General features: G+C 41.6%; 1 protein-coding gene across 1 annotated transcript in view; it reads right to left on the reverse strand.

Moving 5' to 3' along the window:
- The window catches only part of vwa8 (von Willebrand factor A domain containing 8), a 69668-nt gene that overhangs the window by 6004 nt on the left and 46826 nt on the right, over nt 1–16838 (reverse strand). Inside the window, exons 37-42 of the mRNA XM_075480162.1 lie at nt 15976–16180; nt 8832–8940; nt 7861–8017; nt 4239–4347; nt 1185–1310; nt 533–691 (exon numbers count right to left, since the gene is read on the reverse strand). Of these exons, the coding sequence (XP_075336277.1) occupies nt 533–691; nt 1185–1310; nt 4239–4347; nt 7861–8017; nt 8832–8940; nt 15976–16180 (865 nt within the window). The remainder of the gene's footprint in view (nt 1–532; nt 692–1184; nt 1311–4238; nt 4348–7860; nt 8018–8831; nt 8941–15975; nt 16181–16838) is intronic.

A 16838-nucleotide genomic window follows, 5' to 3' on the forward strand; every position in this document is an offset into this window, starting at 1 on the left:
TTCTTCTCAATAAGGCACCGTAAGGCATCAATTAGGTCTACGAGCCAAAAACCAGCATAGTACGCTGCAAATAACTGTAGTCATGTGATGGCGCCATTATGTAACTATAACTCATAATTTTTATAATGTTCTTAATTATGTGATTAACGGTGACCAAGAAGAAATATGCTTAAAATGCCATTATTCACAGCTGAATAGTTTTTTTAACATTCATCACAGGTTAACAGGGATCTGTTAACTGATGCACATTACAAGGACTTTTATATAACACTTTTTGTGTATGTTCATTAACTCCGGAATGAAATCTATTTCATCTCAGACAGAAAAGCCTTGTTAGTTGATATTATGTTAAAGCTACTTTTCCCTTGTTACTGTGAAACTTCATTGCCAGTGGTGTCCGTCCCACACAAGTACATATTTTAGTCCGAACATGTGAGTAAAACTCAAGATAAACATTCAGATTAACCCAGGAAAGGAAGACTTAAACATTAACATTTAAACGACAGATGCTACAGTTCTGTGATGTTTTCACCTTGAACCTATGCTCATAGCTCTCCAGAGCTTCCATGACCATGCACACTGCCTCCATTGAACGCTCCAGCCTGCCGTCCACACCGTTGAAGCGGTACATGCTGCCTGACACGTCGGCCAGCACCCGCAAACGCTTTGGCTTCTGTTGTGGACTGCCCAGCTGGAAAGAAGCAGAAACTCTAATGATTAAACAGAGGTAAAATACATACTTTAGACTGCGTTCCGTTGATTTTGGCGTAGCTTTCTTAAAATAACATTCAACACAAGGCCAGGATTTTATAACTGAGTGTAATTATCTTAATATAGACTTTCAGGCAGGACCAAAAATATCCAACACTCTGGGCTAAATAAGTTAGACATACAAGGAATGCATGTTATGGTTAATGTGTTTTCATGATTAGAGTGGGAACTACCTCTGCTGTGTGTATGCAGGCTTACTCTAGCATACGTGACAGCACAAGAAATGACAAGAAACTGTGTGAGCTCGAGCAGGAACACAGGGTGTAATAATCCCACACACACCACTGGAATGTACCATCGGAGAGATAAAAGGTTGAAATTATGTGTGTAAGTCTGGGAGTGTGTTTTGTGGTGAGACTGATCAAAATGAAGATAAGCTAACTATGAAAATACATCTGCAGCAGCGCACACACCTCTGGGTCCAGCTCGCCCCTGCGTTTGTAAATGGCCTTCTCTCCAGTGAGCCCATCAATGATTTTAGCATCATCCAGTTCTCCCAGAGCCTGGTTCTTCAACCACTGCCGCTCCTTCCCTTTAGCCTGGAACACACACACACACAAAGTTTGAGGACACTTACGTGTCAAAATGTTGCTATTCGTGTTGCACCTCGAGGTCAATGCAATACTCACATTTCAGCATCAGTGTGGGAAGGATTTAATTATGGTGGAGCTTTAACATAGTGCGAAACACGCGTCCTATGATCACACTAAAAAGAGCTGTCGGCGTGCGTGTGCATACATTTCTCCTCTCTTACACCACCTGCCACCACATTTCCTGCCGCCCACGCCTACACAACAAAAAAGGGCCGGAGTCTGGGGTCGCTTTGAAGCTCTGCCACTTTTTTTTTGGAAACTACACTGCTTTCTGCCGTTGTCACTTGGAAGGACGGAGGACAGAGAAAAAGCAACATCACTCTCTCCTGCCTTCAGTTTTCTCTCTGAGGAAGGAGAGCTCCTTTAGAGAAATGTCTGACAAAAGAAGGAACTCAATCCGCCACTCCCCACCCACTTTAAAAAGCGTATGACGTGTGCTCACACAAAAGAACAAAGACATCAGGAGACACAGGTCTTATGACTTCATATTATTGATAAACATTGACATATGCAACAATAGCTGTCGCTTTTCTGTAGATAAACAGTTTGCGGGCCCAATGTAAAAATAGAGTGCAAACAAAAGCATGGAGTAGATGTATAATTTATATTGTGGAAATAGTTCAGTGCTTTTTCCCAACACATATACTGCACAATAAGTAAAGTGAGGATGTTTTAATAGAGACTGACAGGAACAGTTTCTATTTATCATCTAAGTTAATTAAAAGTATCATAACCACAAGATAAACATTAGCTGTTAGCTCCTATTGTGTCCATAACTGCAGTCAAGTTTTCAGGTTACTTATCAGGCAAGTTGCTCAAACCATCATGGAAAACATCTTCTGTGTTTCTGTGTTTTCAGTCTTTTTATGTAAACCACTTTCCACGATGCTCAGATCAGGGCTCTGTGAAGTCACACTAGTTGCTTCAACACCAGTCCATTGTTTTTCCCAGGATCAAATACTGTAGCCTCATCGAAGCCTCTCTGAAATTGGCATCCTTTGACGTCAGAGCACCAGTGCACTGGCCATGGGAATATTTGTCATTAGGAAGTTCTGATTTAAGAACAAATGACAGAGGTCCTCAAAATGCTGTTTCACAAGAGGAAATTAACAGCATTAGACCTCGTCCAACAGAAATCCTGGCTGGACAGCATCATTTACAAAAAGCTCCACCCACAGAGAAACGCTAAACACAACCACAACACCAGTTCCACAGTTACAGCTCACTGCACACAAAGCACCAGTGGGCCACACTTGCCTCCTCAATAAGCATGTTCATATATGCCGAGCCTAAAACTGGGCTAAATTTCGTGAAAGTTTGGGAGATGTCAAGACATTTTTGAAGACTTGATCAAACTTTGCCATAAATAGAGCTTGCCTACATGGGAACTGAACATGGGTATTAAAGTCGAGACCTTTACTACTCGAGCACAAAGATTTAAAGAAACTTTACTCTGAAAAGCCGGCCTGTCAAGTTAGCCCAACACTACAAGATGACAGCGTTGGTTTCTTAAGTTTGCTACCAATTAAACAATGACAGATATGTTTTAGACTGCAGTTCTGAGGTGGAAACACTCAGCCATAATGCTGACTGATTGTCACCACATGGACCTGCCATCAAGGCTGAAAACGTTTCACCTGAGACATTTTTTAATAAACTGAAGCATAAAAATAAATAGGGAAATATAAATATTTATTTTGATAGAACTGTGTGGGAGATTTGGAACTGTTATATCTTTGTGTCTTTCCACCCACAGTATACTGTATTTCTGCATGACCGCCATCTTCTGAGGCATCCTAACAGGCTATGACACCTCTGGGACACTTAAGTACTGAATTTTGCCTAAAAATAATAAAACAAAGGTAAATATCACTTGCTTGGTGAATATCTGCCCAGTTAGTACTGATTTATACCTCTGAGATGCTTGACAATGTCATGTTTTTATAACAGGAGAACCAGTCCATTGTTGAGACATGGAGTGGGATTTCCCTCAGGCAGATGGAAACAATACACTATCCATTTATTGAAAGCTTGTCATCTATGGTTAGGGGTAAGGTGTGTTTGTGTGTGTGTGTGTGTGTGTGTGTGAGCCACTTCTTAAATCACTCTTCAGGTATGGCAAAAATAAAAATGACTTCATGCCGTCTCGCCTGCTGGGATTGGGATAATCTCCATCATCCTTACAGAGAGAAAGAGGCCCTGGGCTACAAGGACGAATACAAACAATAACCCACGTTCATGTTCAAAGCTAGGCTGCAAACACCTGGATGGAACACACACACATGCATTCACACACAAAACACCCACTCACCACAACACATACAAACAGAGCTTCACACCTGGATGACAGAATAATAGAGCAAGCCTCAGTGTCACTGCTCTGTAATCATTGCTGCATGCTACATGATTTTCCTCTCATCACAAACACACTCACACACACACACACACACACACACACACACCGGAGGTGCTCACCCCACAACGCTCACACTATGACACTCAAACAAAAGGAGGAAAGTGGGAACATAACAATGAAATGGATACAATATCATATCCTTGATTTTTTTTACCACCACTCCCTATGCTTTTGATTTTCAGTCACGTCAACCAATCAGAGGGTTCCTGGGGGACAGCACCCCCTCTTTCCAGCTCTGGCATCACGTGTAGTTGAAGGTCAAAAAATGGTCACCCTCCAATCTTATGACCAGGCAACTATTATTTTGACAGCTACTAGCAAATGTTGATACTGATAACATGTCATTGAGTTTTCTTTCTAAGAAAAACAGGAGGAAAGATTAAAGCCCAGAGTTTCAATGTAGAGACTCGTCACTGTGTACAAGCCCTAAATGTGATGACAGGTGCAGTCATACTGACCTGTAAGCTGTCCAGGATGATGCGAAGTGACTGAACTTGTCTCCTCACCGCGCTGGAGAAGCGCTCGTATGTAGAGGCATCGTACTCGCTCATGTCAATCTCCTTCAACCTGAGACAAAAACATAAAGAGGCAGAGGAGACACATGATGTTTCAGCATGACCGATTTAAAACCCAACCCAAATTGCTTCCTCTCAAGAACTTTGTCCTTGACCTGTTTTTAAAGCATCTTACATCACTGTGCTGGTTGCTTAGCAACTTCACAACAGATCTTCACCAATATGGCTATTTTGTGTAGGTCCATTATGTAAAAAGAAAAAAAGAAAAATCCATTTACATTAAAGGCTGTAATGCAAAAACAATTGGGAAAATACCATCATCGAGGCTCTGTAACCTCCCCTGGAGCAGCTCAGGTCTAAAGCTTTGGTTGCCATGGCGATCTAGAAAGGTTAAAGTACAGCCACCTTCTTGACACTGAAAACTCTGGCTTTAGGCTCAACATACCTCGCTAACCTATTAATCTGGCTTGAATGATCTCTCCTCTGGACACCTGTGCACAAACTTACAGGGGTCAGGCTGTTAAACACAGAGCACTGTGCAAGAGTGTGTGTGTGTGTGTGTGTTTGCTAAAAAAAAAACACACCTGTGGACATGACAAGACTGGTGGTCTGTGCCCCCTCAGTCAGGCTTATATGTGTAATCCCACTGTGCAGGTAGTAAAGTATCACTTACACGCGACACAGAATCCTCCACAGATATGGTAAGGGTCCTACCTCTATCATGTTTGAAGAGTGTGATAAGAGCGTGTGTGTGTGTGTGTGTGTGTGTGTGTGTGTGTGTGTGTGTGTGTGTGAGATGGAGAGACTTGGGGGGGATGTGGGTGAAATCTCTGCCAGGTGTTTGAAACTTTTGGTGACAACTAGACCATGACCACCACAGAGATGCAGCGCTGTGACTTCAAAACCCAGGCTGAGATTGAAGGATGATGGAAAACCGCAGGCCTAATGTGTCACAGGCTGCAACAAATCTGTGTGAAGGTGTGCGCAGCATGAGAGGAGCAGACCGAGTTGTGTAGACTGCGCTGGCATCAGCCATGCCATCAAAGGAGATCATGCATTCACACGCACACTCAAACCCGACGTCTGCAGAGAGGACCTGATCTAAACTAGATCATCGCCAGCACCTGCATGACCTCTCACCTGCAGACTCAATTTAAGCAGCTAGTTCAAAGACATGAAGTGTTCCCATAATAGGTGCTGTTGAAGGTGAGTTTGGATCTTCAACTTGAAATTATTTGTAAGGTCAATCTTAAATCTCACAACAATGACAGGGTAAAGACAGGTGATAAACAGTCATACAGGTAGCTGGAGCTGAGGTATTAAAAAGGGAGCATCCTAAAATTAGAGCTAAATGTTGGACTGAGTGACACATATCTGCCTTCATTTAACATTTAATTTTGCCCTTCCTTCTTTCTTCTCCCTCTTCTTCTTCTTGCCTCCACTCATCATCTACTTTTATTCTTCCAAATGTTCTCTATTATTTTTCTCATCTTCCTCTTGTCTCTCTTTTTAATCTTCTTCTGATCACCTCATCAATCAAACATAAATAATATACATCTGAAATCAGATAATGATCATTTCAAATAAACAGACCGTTCACACCTACATATAAATACATCTTGGATTTGTTTCTTTGTGAGAATTCTTCCTCCACGGTGTTTTCACGCATGTTCATGTATAGTCACAGTAATTAGCCTGCTTCTGGTGTCGCACACAACATAATTCAGTTATTTTTGACCTGCGTACACAGTGTCTTTGTTCCTTGGCATTCCCACCGCATCATGTCAGCGAACTAAACAGTACGTACCAGAGTTTCTTCCTCCACACATTCCTGCGTATGCATGTGTGTGTTAGGATGCATGAGAACGATGTGGCCAACAGACTCTCTGGTAACTATTTCCTTTAAATTCCTGAACCTTGACTCAAATATAGGAGAACAACAGAGTGAGTGACATATAGGGAGAAAGATTCGGTTTTTTTCTTTTTTTCTCAGTAAGGTGGAGGCGAGTTGGCATTTCACACACAGAAACCACAAAAACAAGGACTTAGGCCGACACTCCCTACATCCAAACACGCCGGACAAACAGCAGCCTTCCATCCACAGGTTCTTCCTCCCCAAAGGCCACAGACAACTACGAGGAAGCTGCAGTTTTATTTTGTTACAGTTTTATTCAGCCCATTATGATGCATTTAATTAGAGAAGCAGAATGCTTTTGTTTTTTACTGTGGTTTTGCACCTCTTTTTTCAAACTTTACAAATATACATTTGTCAGTCCAACTAACTGCTTGCTGTGATCGTCTACAATTAACTGGCATTCATCTTTTTTTTGTCATTTTGTATGACACTTGCTAAACAACAACAGCTGGTACAACACTGTTTAACCATGTTGTTAAAGTATTCACAGTTGAAGGAAACCCGCCTCACGCTCATGTATTTGTCTTATATTTTCTTCTTACTACGAAGCGGGCCAACAAAAAAATTATCACTGACAGAAGGTATGAGTTCTGCTTAACCAGGTGACTATTTCTTATAAAAACTATTTCTTGTATAAACTGGAAAAATGAGATCTTTGACAGGTGGGACACACATACAGATTTTACAAAGTAGGAATGCCTCTGCCTGTTTTTGCTTGTGTGTGTGTGTCACATACTTGAGGATTTCTTGATGGATAATAGTTTGACTGATGCTAAACCTGAAGCAAAGTAAACAAAGGGACTGTGCACACACGAAACATGTTGGAATAAGCCTGACAGAGTGGCCTTACCACATGGAAAGAAAGGAACACCAAATAGCCCTTCAATTCACCTGCTGTATTAATGAACATTTAGGAAGAGTGACATTAACTTAAAGACTGAGCATGTATGCACAAGATATTAAGAGTGCTAATTGGAATGTGATAAGACAGGCATAAGACGGGGAGGTAAGGAAATTAGAGGAAAAAGGTTAGAGGACAAGAGACAAAAACAGAGGAGATAAACAGAGAGTGGGAGGAGAGGCTGAGAGGTTGTCCTCTTAGTGTGAAAGCAACCAGTGTATGAGGGGGGCCATGCAGGAAAGGGGGAGGGAGCAGGGGGGAGAAGAGAGAGTAAAGACTGTTTGAAGCAAGAGGGAACAGAGACAGCCTTCATGGTCGAGCCGGTGAAAGGGATGCCCTCTCAACCCTCAGCTCTGATGTGAATGCACACACACACACACACACACACACACACACACACACACACCCCAGTGGGATCCACCATTATTGAGTTCAGCCATCCAGCTGGGGCAGCGCAGCCTGTCATTGTTTGCCCAGGATGGGGCACCATACCTGGGATGGCTGACTGATGCTGCAGATGGCCCACACACATACATTCACACATACAAACGCACACGCACCTGTTCCATATTACACCTCTCTTGAACCTCACTTTTGGGAAGTTTCCAAAGCGGAAAAAGACATTCCGTCCTCCACAAGGTTTCCCACCTGTGGAGCTAACTCCCACCACTGTGAATATGGATTATTAGTTAAGAGCATATCACTACTCTGCACCAGCATTCTTACAATGAATTCCATGCCTTTCATACCTATCTTTAAAAGCCTTCTCAGCCATTTCGCGGGCTGCTCTGCGGACCTCCTCTGGAACAGCATCTTTTTCAGCCTGGGAAACTTGGTAGACCTTGTGCCCTGCGTCCAGGCGATAGGGGCCGCCTTTGCCTCCGAGTCCTGCAGTGTCTCTGCCACCTAAAGGGAAAGCAAGTGCCGTTGACTTTAGAATTGGATTAAATGAGTATTAAAACTGATGTGTTTCAGCCAGTATTCACCAAACTTGGTGAGTACCACCTTTGGAACAGCTAGAATGCAGTAAGATGGCTTCATTGTAGATATCTTCTATCGTTTTACCTCGACCGGTCAACAAACTTTTGTGAATGTGGTGACGCCAGTGCAAACTTCTACATCTTGTTGACAGTTTCTCCAATCGCAACAAAATTTGGCTAAACAGACAAAACCACTAACAAGGCTGTCATGTTTTATGAAACTTTGCCAATTGATATTAAATTTTATGTTTACACTTTTAACAAGTCTAACACAATTTAGCTTGTAAAAGCTAGCCAGAATCACATTTTCGGTCATTTTTTGTCATGACTAATTACTCTACATATTGTTGTCAGTTAAAATAACTCCTACTGCACTTTGGCTTTAAGAGCATTCAGCAATCACACTGAAATTTGCAAGAAATTGCTCTTTCTAGTTTTGCCTGCAGTTACTAATGATCATTTCACTGTAGGAGCATTGACAAGAATCACAAATGTTTCTGATCTGTACTTTCAAAACCCCAAAGTTTTTCTGCATTTCTTATATTTATTTTTTTCATTGATTACTTCATCAACTCATTTGCTCTTGATTGACCAATAGATAAACTGACCATTTGTTTCTAAACTATAATTAGCAATATTTGCTTCTAGCAGTTGCTCTATGTAAGCACATTTTAAGCTATCATCACTACAGAGGTTAAGAAGGTGGAGGTTTAGTGCCAGATCCAGGAAACATGTGTTACCTGTGCCTCCCGCCCACTGGTTTCCCCCAAAGTGAGGATCATTATTTGCATCAATCTTGCCATGTTTTGGGGCAGAAACGTCCAGGTCACTGTCCCTTTGGATTGTTATCTGAAAAAAAGGTATTTATGCATTTTGTTAGTAAAATGTTGTATATACAAGGTACTCAGCTGACTGATCTGTATTTAAAATTCTAAGATGAGAAAATCCACACAATGATAATTAAATTTCTAAACCTCCTGTTTGTGTTAATCTAATTACATTAGTATGTGGGAGCCATTAACCAGCCCTTAACTGTTTGTTACCTTCCACACAGTGAAAGCAGAATTAAAGGAGTTTCTATCTCTAAGGTCTGAGGTCTTAGCAGAAACACAAAGCAGGCTCTCTCTGCAGGACAGCGTTGGCGAGGAAAGGAGTGAATGCACAAAGAGGTTAACACTACATTTTTAGTTGTATCTCTCCATCATAGCCAAAATCAGCACTCTGGCTCTCACACTGAGGCGAGGCAGGCGGCCAGAGTCTGGCACACATGAAAGAACAACAGAGAAAGGGGTAGTTCAGTGTATTCTCTGTGGTTCGGCTGCATTCTTGGGTACAGCAGGAATCTGAATGTATCTGTGGGGGATGATTTTCTTGTAAAAACTGGATGGATGGCTCTGAGTGTGCAAGTAATTATCATTGCTGTTTTTGATTTTTTACTGTTTTTTTTTTTTTTAAAAGATGCACAAAGACTTATCAAGACAGTGCAGCAGTTCAACTGAGAAGGGCCCCTCCCCTCCTTGTACTGACCCGCTGTCCACACCTCAAACTGTCACACAGAGGAGCTCAGAGCTCCAACAAGAGGCTGCTGTATCAGCAGGCCTCTCGATATATAGTTCAGATTAACAGTGAGTCTGATATACACCATGTCAGATTATAAGGACAAGATAATACTTGACATTCAGTAACACCACGATCATGTCTTCAGACCAGCTGTGTTTACTGTCGACAACATGACGCATAAGATAATCTTCACTGACCACTCATAGCTGGGCAGTAAAAGTCAGGCAGGGTCTTTAACAAGAGAAACATCCTCAGTCTCATACAGCTTCTTTCTCATCAGATTTTTTGTATTAGAAACATACTGGATCTGATCAATCTATCTTTGTTGACAGGCTATGTACCTCTGGCTTTTAAGGCAGCTGTAATTAAGCCTGTAAATAAAAACAACTATTGATCCAGGAATGGTAGCCAATTACAGACCTGGACCTAATGTTCCCTTTAATATCACTTGCAGAGAAATACTCTGTTTGAAGAGTTTCAGTCATGATTCAGGGCACATCATAGCTGAAACAGCATTAGGGAATGTTACACAGGATGGGGGCTGTAGCTCAGGAGGTAGAGAGGTCATTCTTCAATTGGAAGGTTGATGGTTTGTTCCCCGACTTGTCCATTTCACACCGTAGTATCCTTGAGGAAGATGCTAAACCCAACACTGCCAATTAATATGTTTCTAACTGACAAGGCCAGGCCTTACTTCATGATTGGACTACTGTCATTCTTTAATATTGGGCTGTCCCAAATATTCTCTGAAAAGCCTCCAGCTGACCTAGCAGGATAGATTCTGTTTCGCCAATTTTAGTTTCTCTTCATAATAAAATAAAATATCCTCCTCACATGTGAAAACCTTGTTGACCAAACTCAATTGTATCTTAAATAACTTATAGATCCATTATTTTCCAACAGAATTCTTCATTTTAGGGCTTATTTGTGCAACTGAAAGTTTTTTAAAGTAGAATGGGAGGTGGAGCCTTTGGTGGTCGGCATCCTTTTTTTTGCAGAACCAGCTGCCACTTTGGGTCAGGAGGCAGACACCCTCTCTATCTTTGAGATTAGGTATAAAACTTGCAGGTGACTGAGCCATCCTTTCAGTTATAATATATGCTTAGACTCCTTGATGCATCTCTCTTCTACTGTCTTTAGTCTCTATGTAGGTATATGTGCTTAGTATTGTCATGAACTTTGTGTTTTACTTTCTCTTTGTGTTGCTGTGTTTGTTTGTTTGTTTGTTTGTGTCTCTGTCTTGTCTTCTCACCTCCCAACCAGTTTGAGGCAGATGGCCAAACTCCATGAGTGTAATTCTGCACAGGTGTCTTCCTGTTAAGAGGGAGTTTTTCCTCTCCACTGTTATCCACCACTTTCTACTATATGTCAGTACAAACTGAACTGGAGTTTTGATGTGATCCATTGGATTCCTTAGCTAGGCAACTCTTTATGAATTATGAATGATATATCTGCGTAGCATAAACAAGCTGAATTGACTTGAATTTATGTGTAGAAACAGAACCCTCCATTAGTCCAGCATTAGTAACAAATGTTCTGGTGGATGAAGCAGTATTAAGCTCAGTAACCAGAGAGACCTCAGCCCCATAGATTTGTGGTTAGGTAAAGGGTCAAAAGTTTGAGTCACTTGCATCACTGCAGATCACCTTCAGCAGCTCACCTCAACCATGTGACTGCTATCCGATTACAGCCCAACGCAAATATGTTTGGGGATGAGTCACACACCGCGTCCGGCGAAAACACAGTAACAGAACATGAGCTCTGCTGCACACATGCCTGTATCATGCTGGGAAGTGCAGGTATGCCCCTGATGCAGGAATATAGCTACAGACGCTCAGCTGCTCTGCTGCTAGACATCTCCTTCTGTTCATGATAGTGATTATGAGCACTCGACAAACAGAACCACTACCATCAAGTCAAACGGGGGCTGGTCCCTGAAACCTCTCTCGTCTCCAAAATCCATCTGTCAGAGAGGAAACTGAGCTAGCAGGATTTCCTCATCACTGTCTTGTTTCAGTAATCCATCCATGTCGTCACGCCGTATATAGCTAAAACTGTCACGCTGGTGACAGAATAACACATGACTGTCTCATCACTCTGATAATGGACTCCATTCTGGCCTTGTCAAAACCAGTAAATAGGTGACTAATCGTCTAATTTTAGGTTAAGAAAAATGATGACAGATGGTTTATAGCTTCCCCATTTTGAGCTCTGTGAGGCTTGTAGAGCTGTTATACTCGCTTCATGTTCTCATTCTGGATGTGAAGGACTCATGGGGCACTCATGCACCGCAGCTGCATTATGGTTATGGCTTGTGTGTCAAAGTTTAATGTCTCGATATTTTGTACTTCAACCGGGGGACTTTCTTTTCCATCTATGATGTTAAAGCGCTGGAAAAGACAAGTTTGAATCTGATGACAGTTGATCATCGGTTTGTTCAGTGTAGGTTGGAATTTAAAGCAACGCTAGAGAACCTTTTTGAGTGCACTGACTTTTGTTCTGCACATTCCCAGGTCAGAAACTTCCCTAGAGTGCCTGGAGACTGAGATACTACATTTCACAACATTGGTTTCCAACCCAGCACCACACCATTTTGCTGTGCAGTCACTTTACATTTTTGTGGGCTGTTTATGGCGTCTTTGTGGCCCCTTTAGCATGATGTTAGATTCATGTGAATGGTTGGACAAGTGCAGGGCTTACAGAGATTTGTTTGTATGACAGTGGTGTTGCATCCGACAACTGTAGGGTGAGCCAAAGAACAAAAATATGGCATATTCTCTGGTGTTAATGCATCCTTACCTAAGGATTATACCAGGTCAAGTTTTTTAAGGGGCATCTTACAAACAGCCACTAAATAATGTAAATGTTTTAGAACTGAAGGGAAGTGAGACACTTTTCACATCTCCCTGATGTTGATGTGCAAATATCTTCCAATGGTCTTCTTTCAGGGAGTGTCTTTCTTACATTATCATTCGTTATGTTGCTGTTGCTACTAGTCCCAGTGTGAAGTATTAGTTAACGTTGGCACCTAGGACAAAAAAGCTAAAAAAGAAGGAGAGGACAGACCAAGAGAGTGAGGGTGGATGGTATCATGGAGGAAATCTGACTTTTATGACTGTGGGAATCGGCGTCTTACCCCCTCCCTCCTGTCTTTCTGTTCTTCACCCACTGAGTCTCTCTTTCTCTCATCTGTGGTCTACGCCTGGTCTTGTAGGATTAATAGCCTCATAAATTTCTGAATCCCCCTTTAGACGCCTAAAGACAGAGAGTGATTTATGTGTGTGTGCTTTTGGATGAAGTCACACATGTGCATCAGTCCACTTCTGAGAGCTTTTTGTGAGTAAATGCGTGCCCCAGAATGAACCTGAGTGCATGTTAGTATGTGTTAGGAAAAATACATGCCTATGCATGAAATTTCGAACATTTGCAAGTCTGTCAACGGTATATGATTTATTCTGAAACAGTCAATGCTTCTGTGACTTTTCGAATGTGTTGTACGTTTAGATGCTTCAAAACTAAACTTTATCAAAGGGTTCAAATAATGCGGAACTTGAGGATGGAACTTGGTGGAACTTAATGTGGCCCCCACATTATGAAATTAATAAAAATACAAACTTTGTTTTGGAGCATATATTTGGGTATCTGAAGTAAAGACCAACTCAAAAGCTTTAGACATAACACAGCTTTGTCAATTTGTTTGGCACCACCTTGGTCTGAAAATACATCAATCTGTGAGATGTTAAGATTTCCTGGATTATGTAACATCACAGAATCAGCTTAGAGTAGATTCCACTCTTCTCTTCTCTGTTCAATGCACAACTTAATGCTGCATTTGCTGTACCTCTGAAGTAGGAAGTCTCAGCTCTTTTGCTTTTGCTACTTTACTTTGCTATGAATAGTAAATTCTCACCAGCAGTTAAGATAGTTCTCTTAAGAAAACTAATAATGCTTCATCTGTACTTTGTATAAAGTTTTATACTCTGACTTGGAAATCTGACTTCTCGTTGGCAACGGCTCTGATTATTTTTCCAGACGTACATTGGGAATTCCAAGTTCCCACTTGTATCGAATGCAGTAGTGTTAGTGCACAGCTTTTCAGCCATTAAAAAGAAAAACTCTGTAAAAAGTTACCCATACCAGTAACATTTGTTTATGTTAGCCGCTTAATACTTGAATAAATTAAGAAGGAATGGATCAACAGTGAAGCTCTGACGCAGGAATTATGATGTGATTTATCCAAGGCTGGCTGTCACCTTACTTCAGCGTTTCTATTTGCAGAGCAGTGTTGAACAACATGGGCCACTTCATGGCATGATTTGAAAAAGATTGTTCTTAAAAATGGATCAGTTCCAACTATTTGTGGACGAGGAAACTGTAAATATTTTAGAATAAAAAATATTTTCCTTTCAGTTTGGTGTGTATGCACTCTTATGGTAATAATATGTTTCAGGGTTTACTGAGTGTAATTTCTTTCCAAATTTCTGTTTCCATGGTATCATAAAGCTGAGCAACTCATCTCAAAGCAGGAACTCTCCGTGGAAGAAAGGGCCGGAGGGGGCCGAGTGGCTCCTTCCACCACCTAAAAACGGGCGCCATGAACAGAGCTGTAAAGACGCATCTAAAAAGGGAGCTGCATTTGAACCAAACCATGTCCCAGATGTCATTTCACCAATAGCTCAGGACATTGTGTTAACTTGTGAAAAAAAGGACAGAATATGTCTCTTTTAAGAGGAAAAGAAATGAAGGAAGGAAAACACAGAGAAACACGCAATAGATGTTGTCTGTTGCACAATGCTATTCGCATATTTGAAGAAGAGTGCTGAACTTTGAAGGAGCAAGCATGTGTCTACATGTATATGAGTGCAACTGATAAGCTTGCTTTAGCAGGACAAGAGCATGGAGGGAAAATGGTGGCAGGTGGCCAACCAGTAGAGTAAAAAAGATAACATACACACTGACATACAGGTATAAAACAATCATTCGGTCCAGATAAATGTCAGGTTGAGTGACTGGACTGCTGCGTGATGATGCTGGATACCTGCGGGGATCTACCTGAGAGCACAAGCACCAGGAGCACCTTGTGTTGTGTGTATCTGCATCCGTGTCCACACTGTTGTAAATGTGTGAGATCAGACTGAGCCAGGAGGCGCTTTCTAGGAATGAATGTAGGCATAAAAGTGGGGTAATATATAAGTAACTGGAGGGCACGTTGTTTGCTCAATAAACTTATCAACCATCTGTGAAAAGTGAAAAAGGTGAGGAGGAAGTTTCCTTTCTTTTATTACTTATTTAAGTAGAAATAAATCGGACTGTTGAACTCTGGAAGTTCGCAAGCGTTACATGTGTGCTGTGCGCAAACGCGTATGGACTTGACTTTTGTAAACAGTTTGGTAATGTGACATATACACACAGAAAGTTTTGGGCAGGTATGTTTAAAATACAGAAGAAGCACTGTTGCTTGCAGAGAGCTGACATGGAGCACAGGCAGCCTCTGTCCAACTCTGACCTATGGTGGGCTCAAGGTGCCCCATCAAAGACGGCCTGACTACTGAGGAATCTAGGCCAGAGAGAGGCCCTGTTTGCTTTGCAGGTGTGCAAGGTGTAAGGGAGTGTTTCTATTAATGACTATAATTTCCCTTAAAAAAAAAAAAGACCCTGTGATAGTTTTTGGAGCACCAAATATAAAGTTTATGTATGTATATCAGCTATTCAAAACCCAAAAGGTCATTTCATGTTGAGATGATGAGAGATTTCACCGTCTCTGATAAGAGACATCAAGTTTAATAATCAGTCTCCGTGAAAGCATCATTTCAGGCCATGTCAGGACTTCTCTTCCTTCACTGCCTTGTGCCCAACACAGATCTGCAGATAATGCATCTCGAGTCTGCAAGGCTACATTATCTGAAGAATGTCTCTGTCTGTGTGCACATGTGGGCACCTGAACAATGCTGTCTCAGTGTGAATGGTCTGACTGTTCTGACCCATGCTTAGGGTCAAACCCATTGCATCATCACCACAATGCTCCTTCATTCACGCTTGCCCACATTGGGAAAGCTGTACAGTGGTTATATAGTGCTGTACACTGAGTACAGAAATACATTTTGGGGCTGAAAACACTTTGTCCCTCATAAAATGGGGAATGTTCAGGGAATACTCTGAAAGGAGGAGGAAAACATGCAGAGAGACGTCAAGCCGAGACTCCACTCACAGCAGTTATTTTTAAAGTAGCAACGCCCCTCAGTGGTGTTTAAAGAAACTGCAGGCCGCAAGCATTTATTTTAATCAGATCAGGTATCCAAGATAGATACTTCTTTGTCAAATTACCTGTATGGGTCTGCCATCCTCTGTCCCAATCATGTTCCTCCACTCCATCAGAGACCGCTGCAGGCTGTCCAATCCCGTCTCCCACAGCCGGACGTACCCGCCCATATCTACTGTGACGACGCTTCCAGAACCAAGAGCAGCTATCAGCACATCACATTCTGACACCTTGGACAGCCAGCTGGTGTAGGGAGACACAGTCTTTGACCTGCCAATCATAAAGAGGGCAAATGATGACATTAGCTTCTTAGAGAAAGTTTTCACTGTGGAATGCCATTTGTATTAATATCTATTACAAGTTAAGGGAAGTGCAGATGGTACGGATAATGCAAAGAGAAAAAAAAAAAAAGCCTAGATTCTTACACTTACTTAAATTATTATTTGGCTGCAAATAGTATGAACCCAAGAGATTTCAAGTTATATCTTTATTTTAACTTAATTTCATTTGTTAACATATATAAAATTTTGTATTTCAGGCCTGCACCACATTCCAAAACAGTTGGGACGGGGACAATTTAGAGCCAATAATAAGCTAATTAGAAAAAATAATTCTGATGTTATTTCAAACAGGTGACGGCTGTCATGATTTTGTACCAAAGCAGCATCCATAAAAGACAGAGGATTTCCAGTTTGTCCACAAATGTCTGAGAAAATCATTGAACTGTTTAAAATCAATGTAATCTCTGTGTAGCCCTGTGATGGACTGGTGACGTGTCCAGGGTGTACCCCGCCTCTCTCCTTATAAGCTGGGTTAGGCTCCAGCCCCCCCACGGCCCTGAATTGGATTAAGCGCGTATAGAAAATTAATGGATGGACTCTGCAAAAAAAGAAGCCTTATATTAACGTGGTCAAGTGGCGGGATCGAC

The sequence above is a fragment of the Odontesthes bonariensis genome, chromosome 12 (genome assembly GCF_027942865.1).
Source record: "Odontesthes bonariensis isolate fOdoBon6 chromosome 12, fOdoBon6.hap1, whole genome shotgun sequence".
Taxonomy (NCBI): domain Eukaryota; kingdom Metazoa; phylum Chordata; class Actinopteri; order Atheriniformes; family Atherinopsidae; genus Odontesthes; species Odontesthes bonariensis.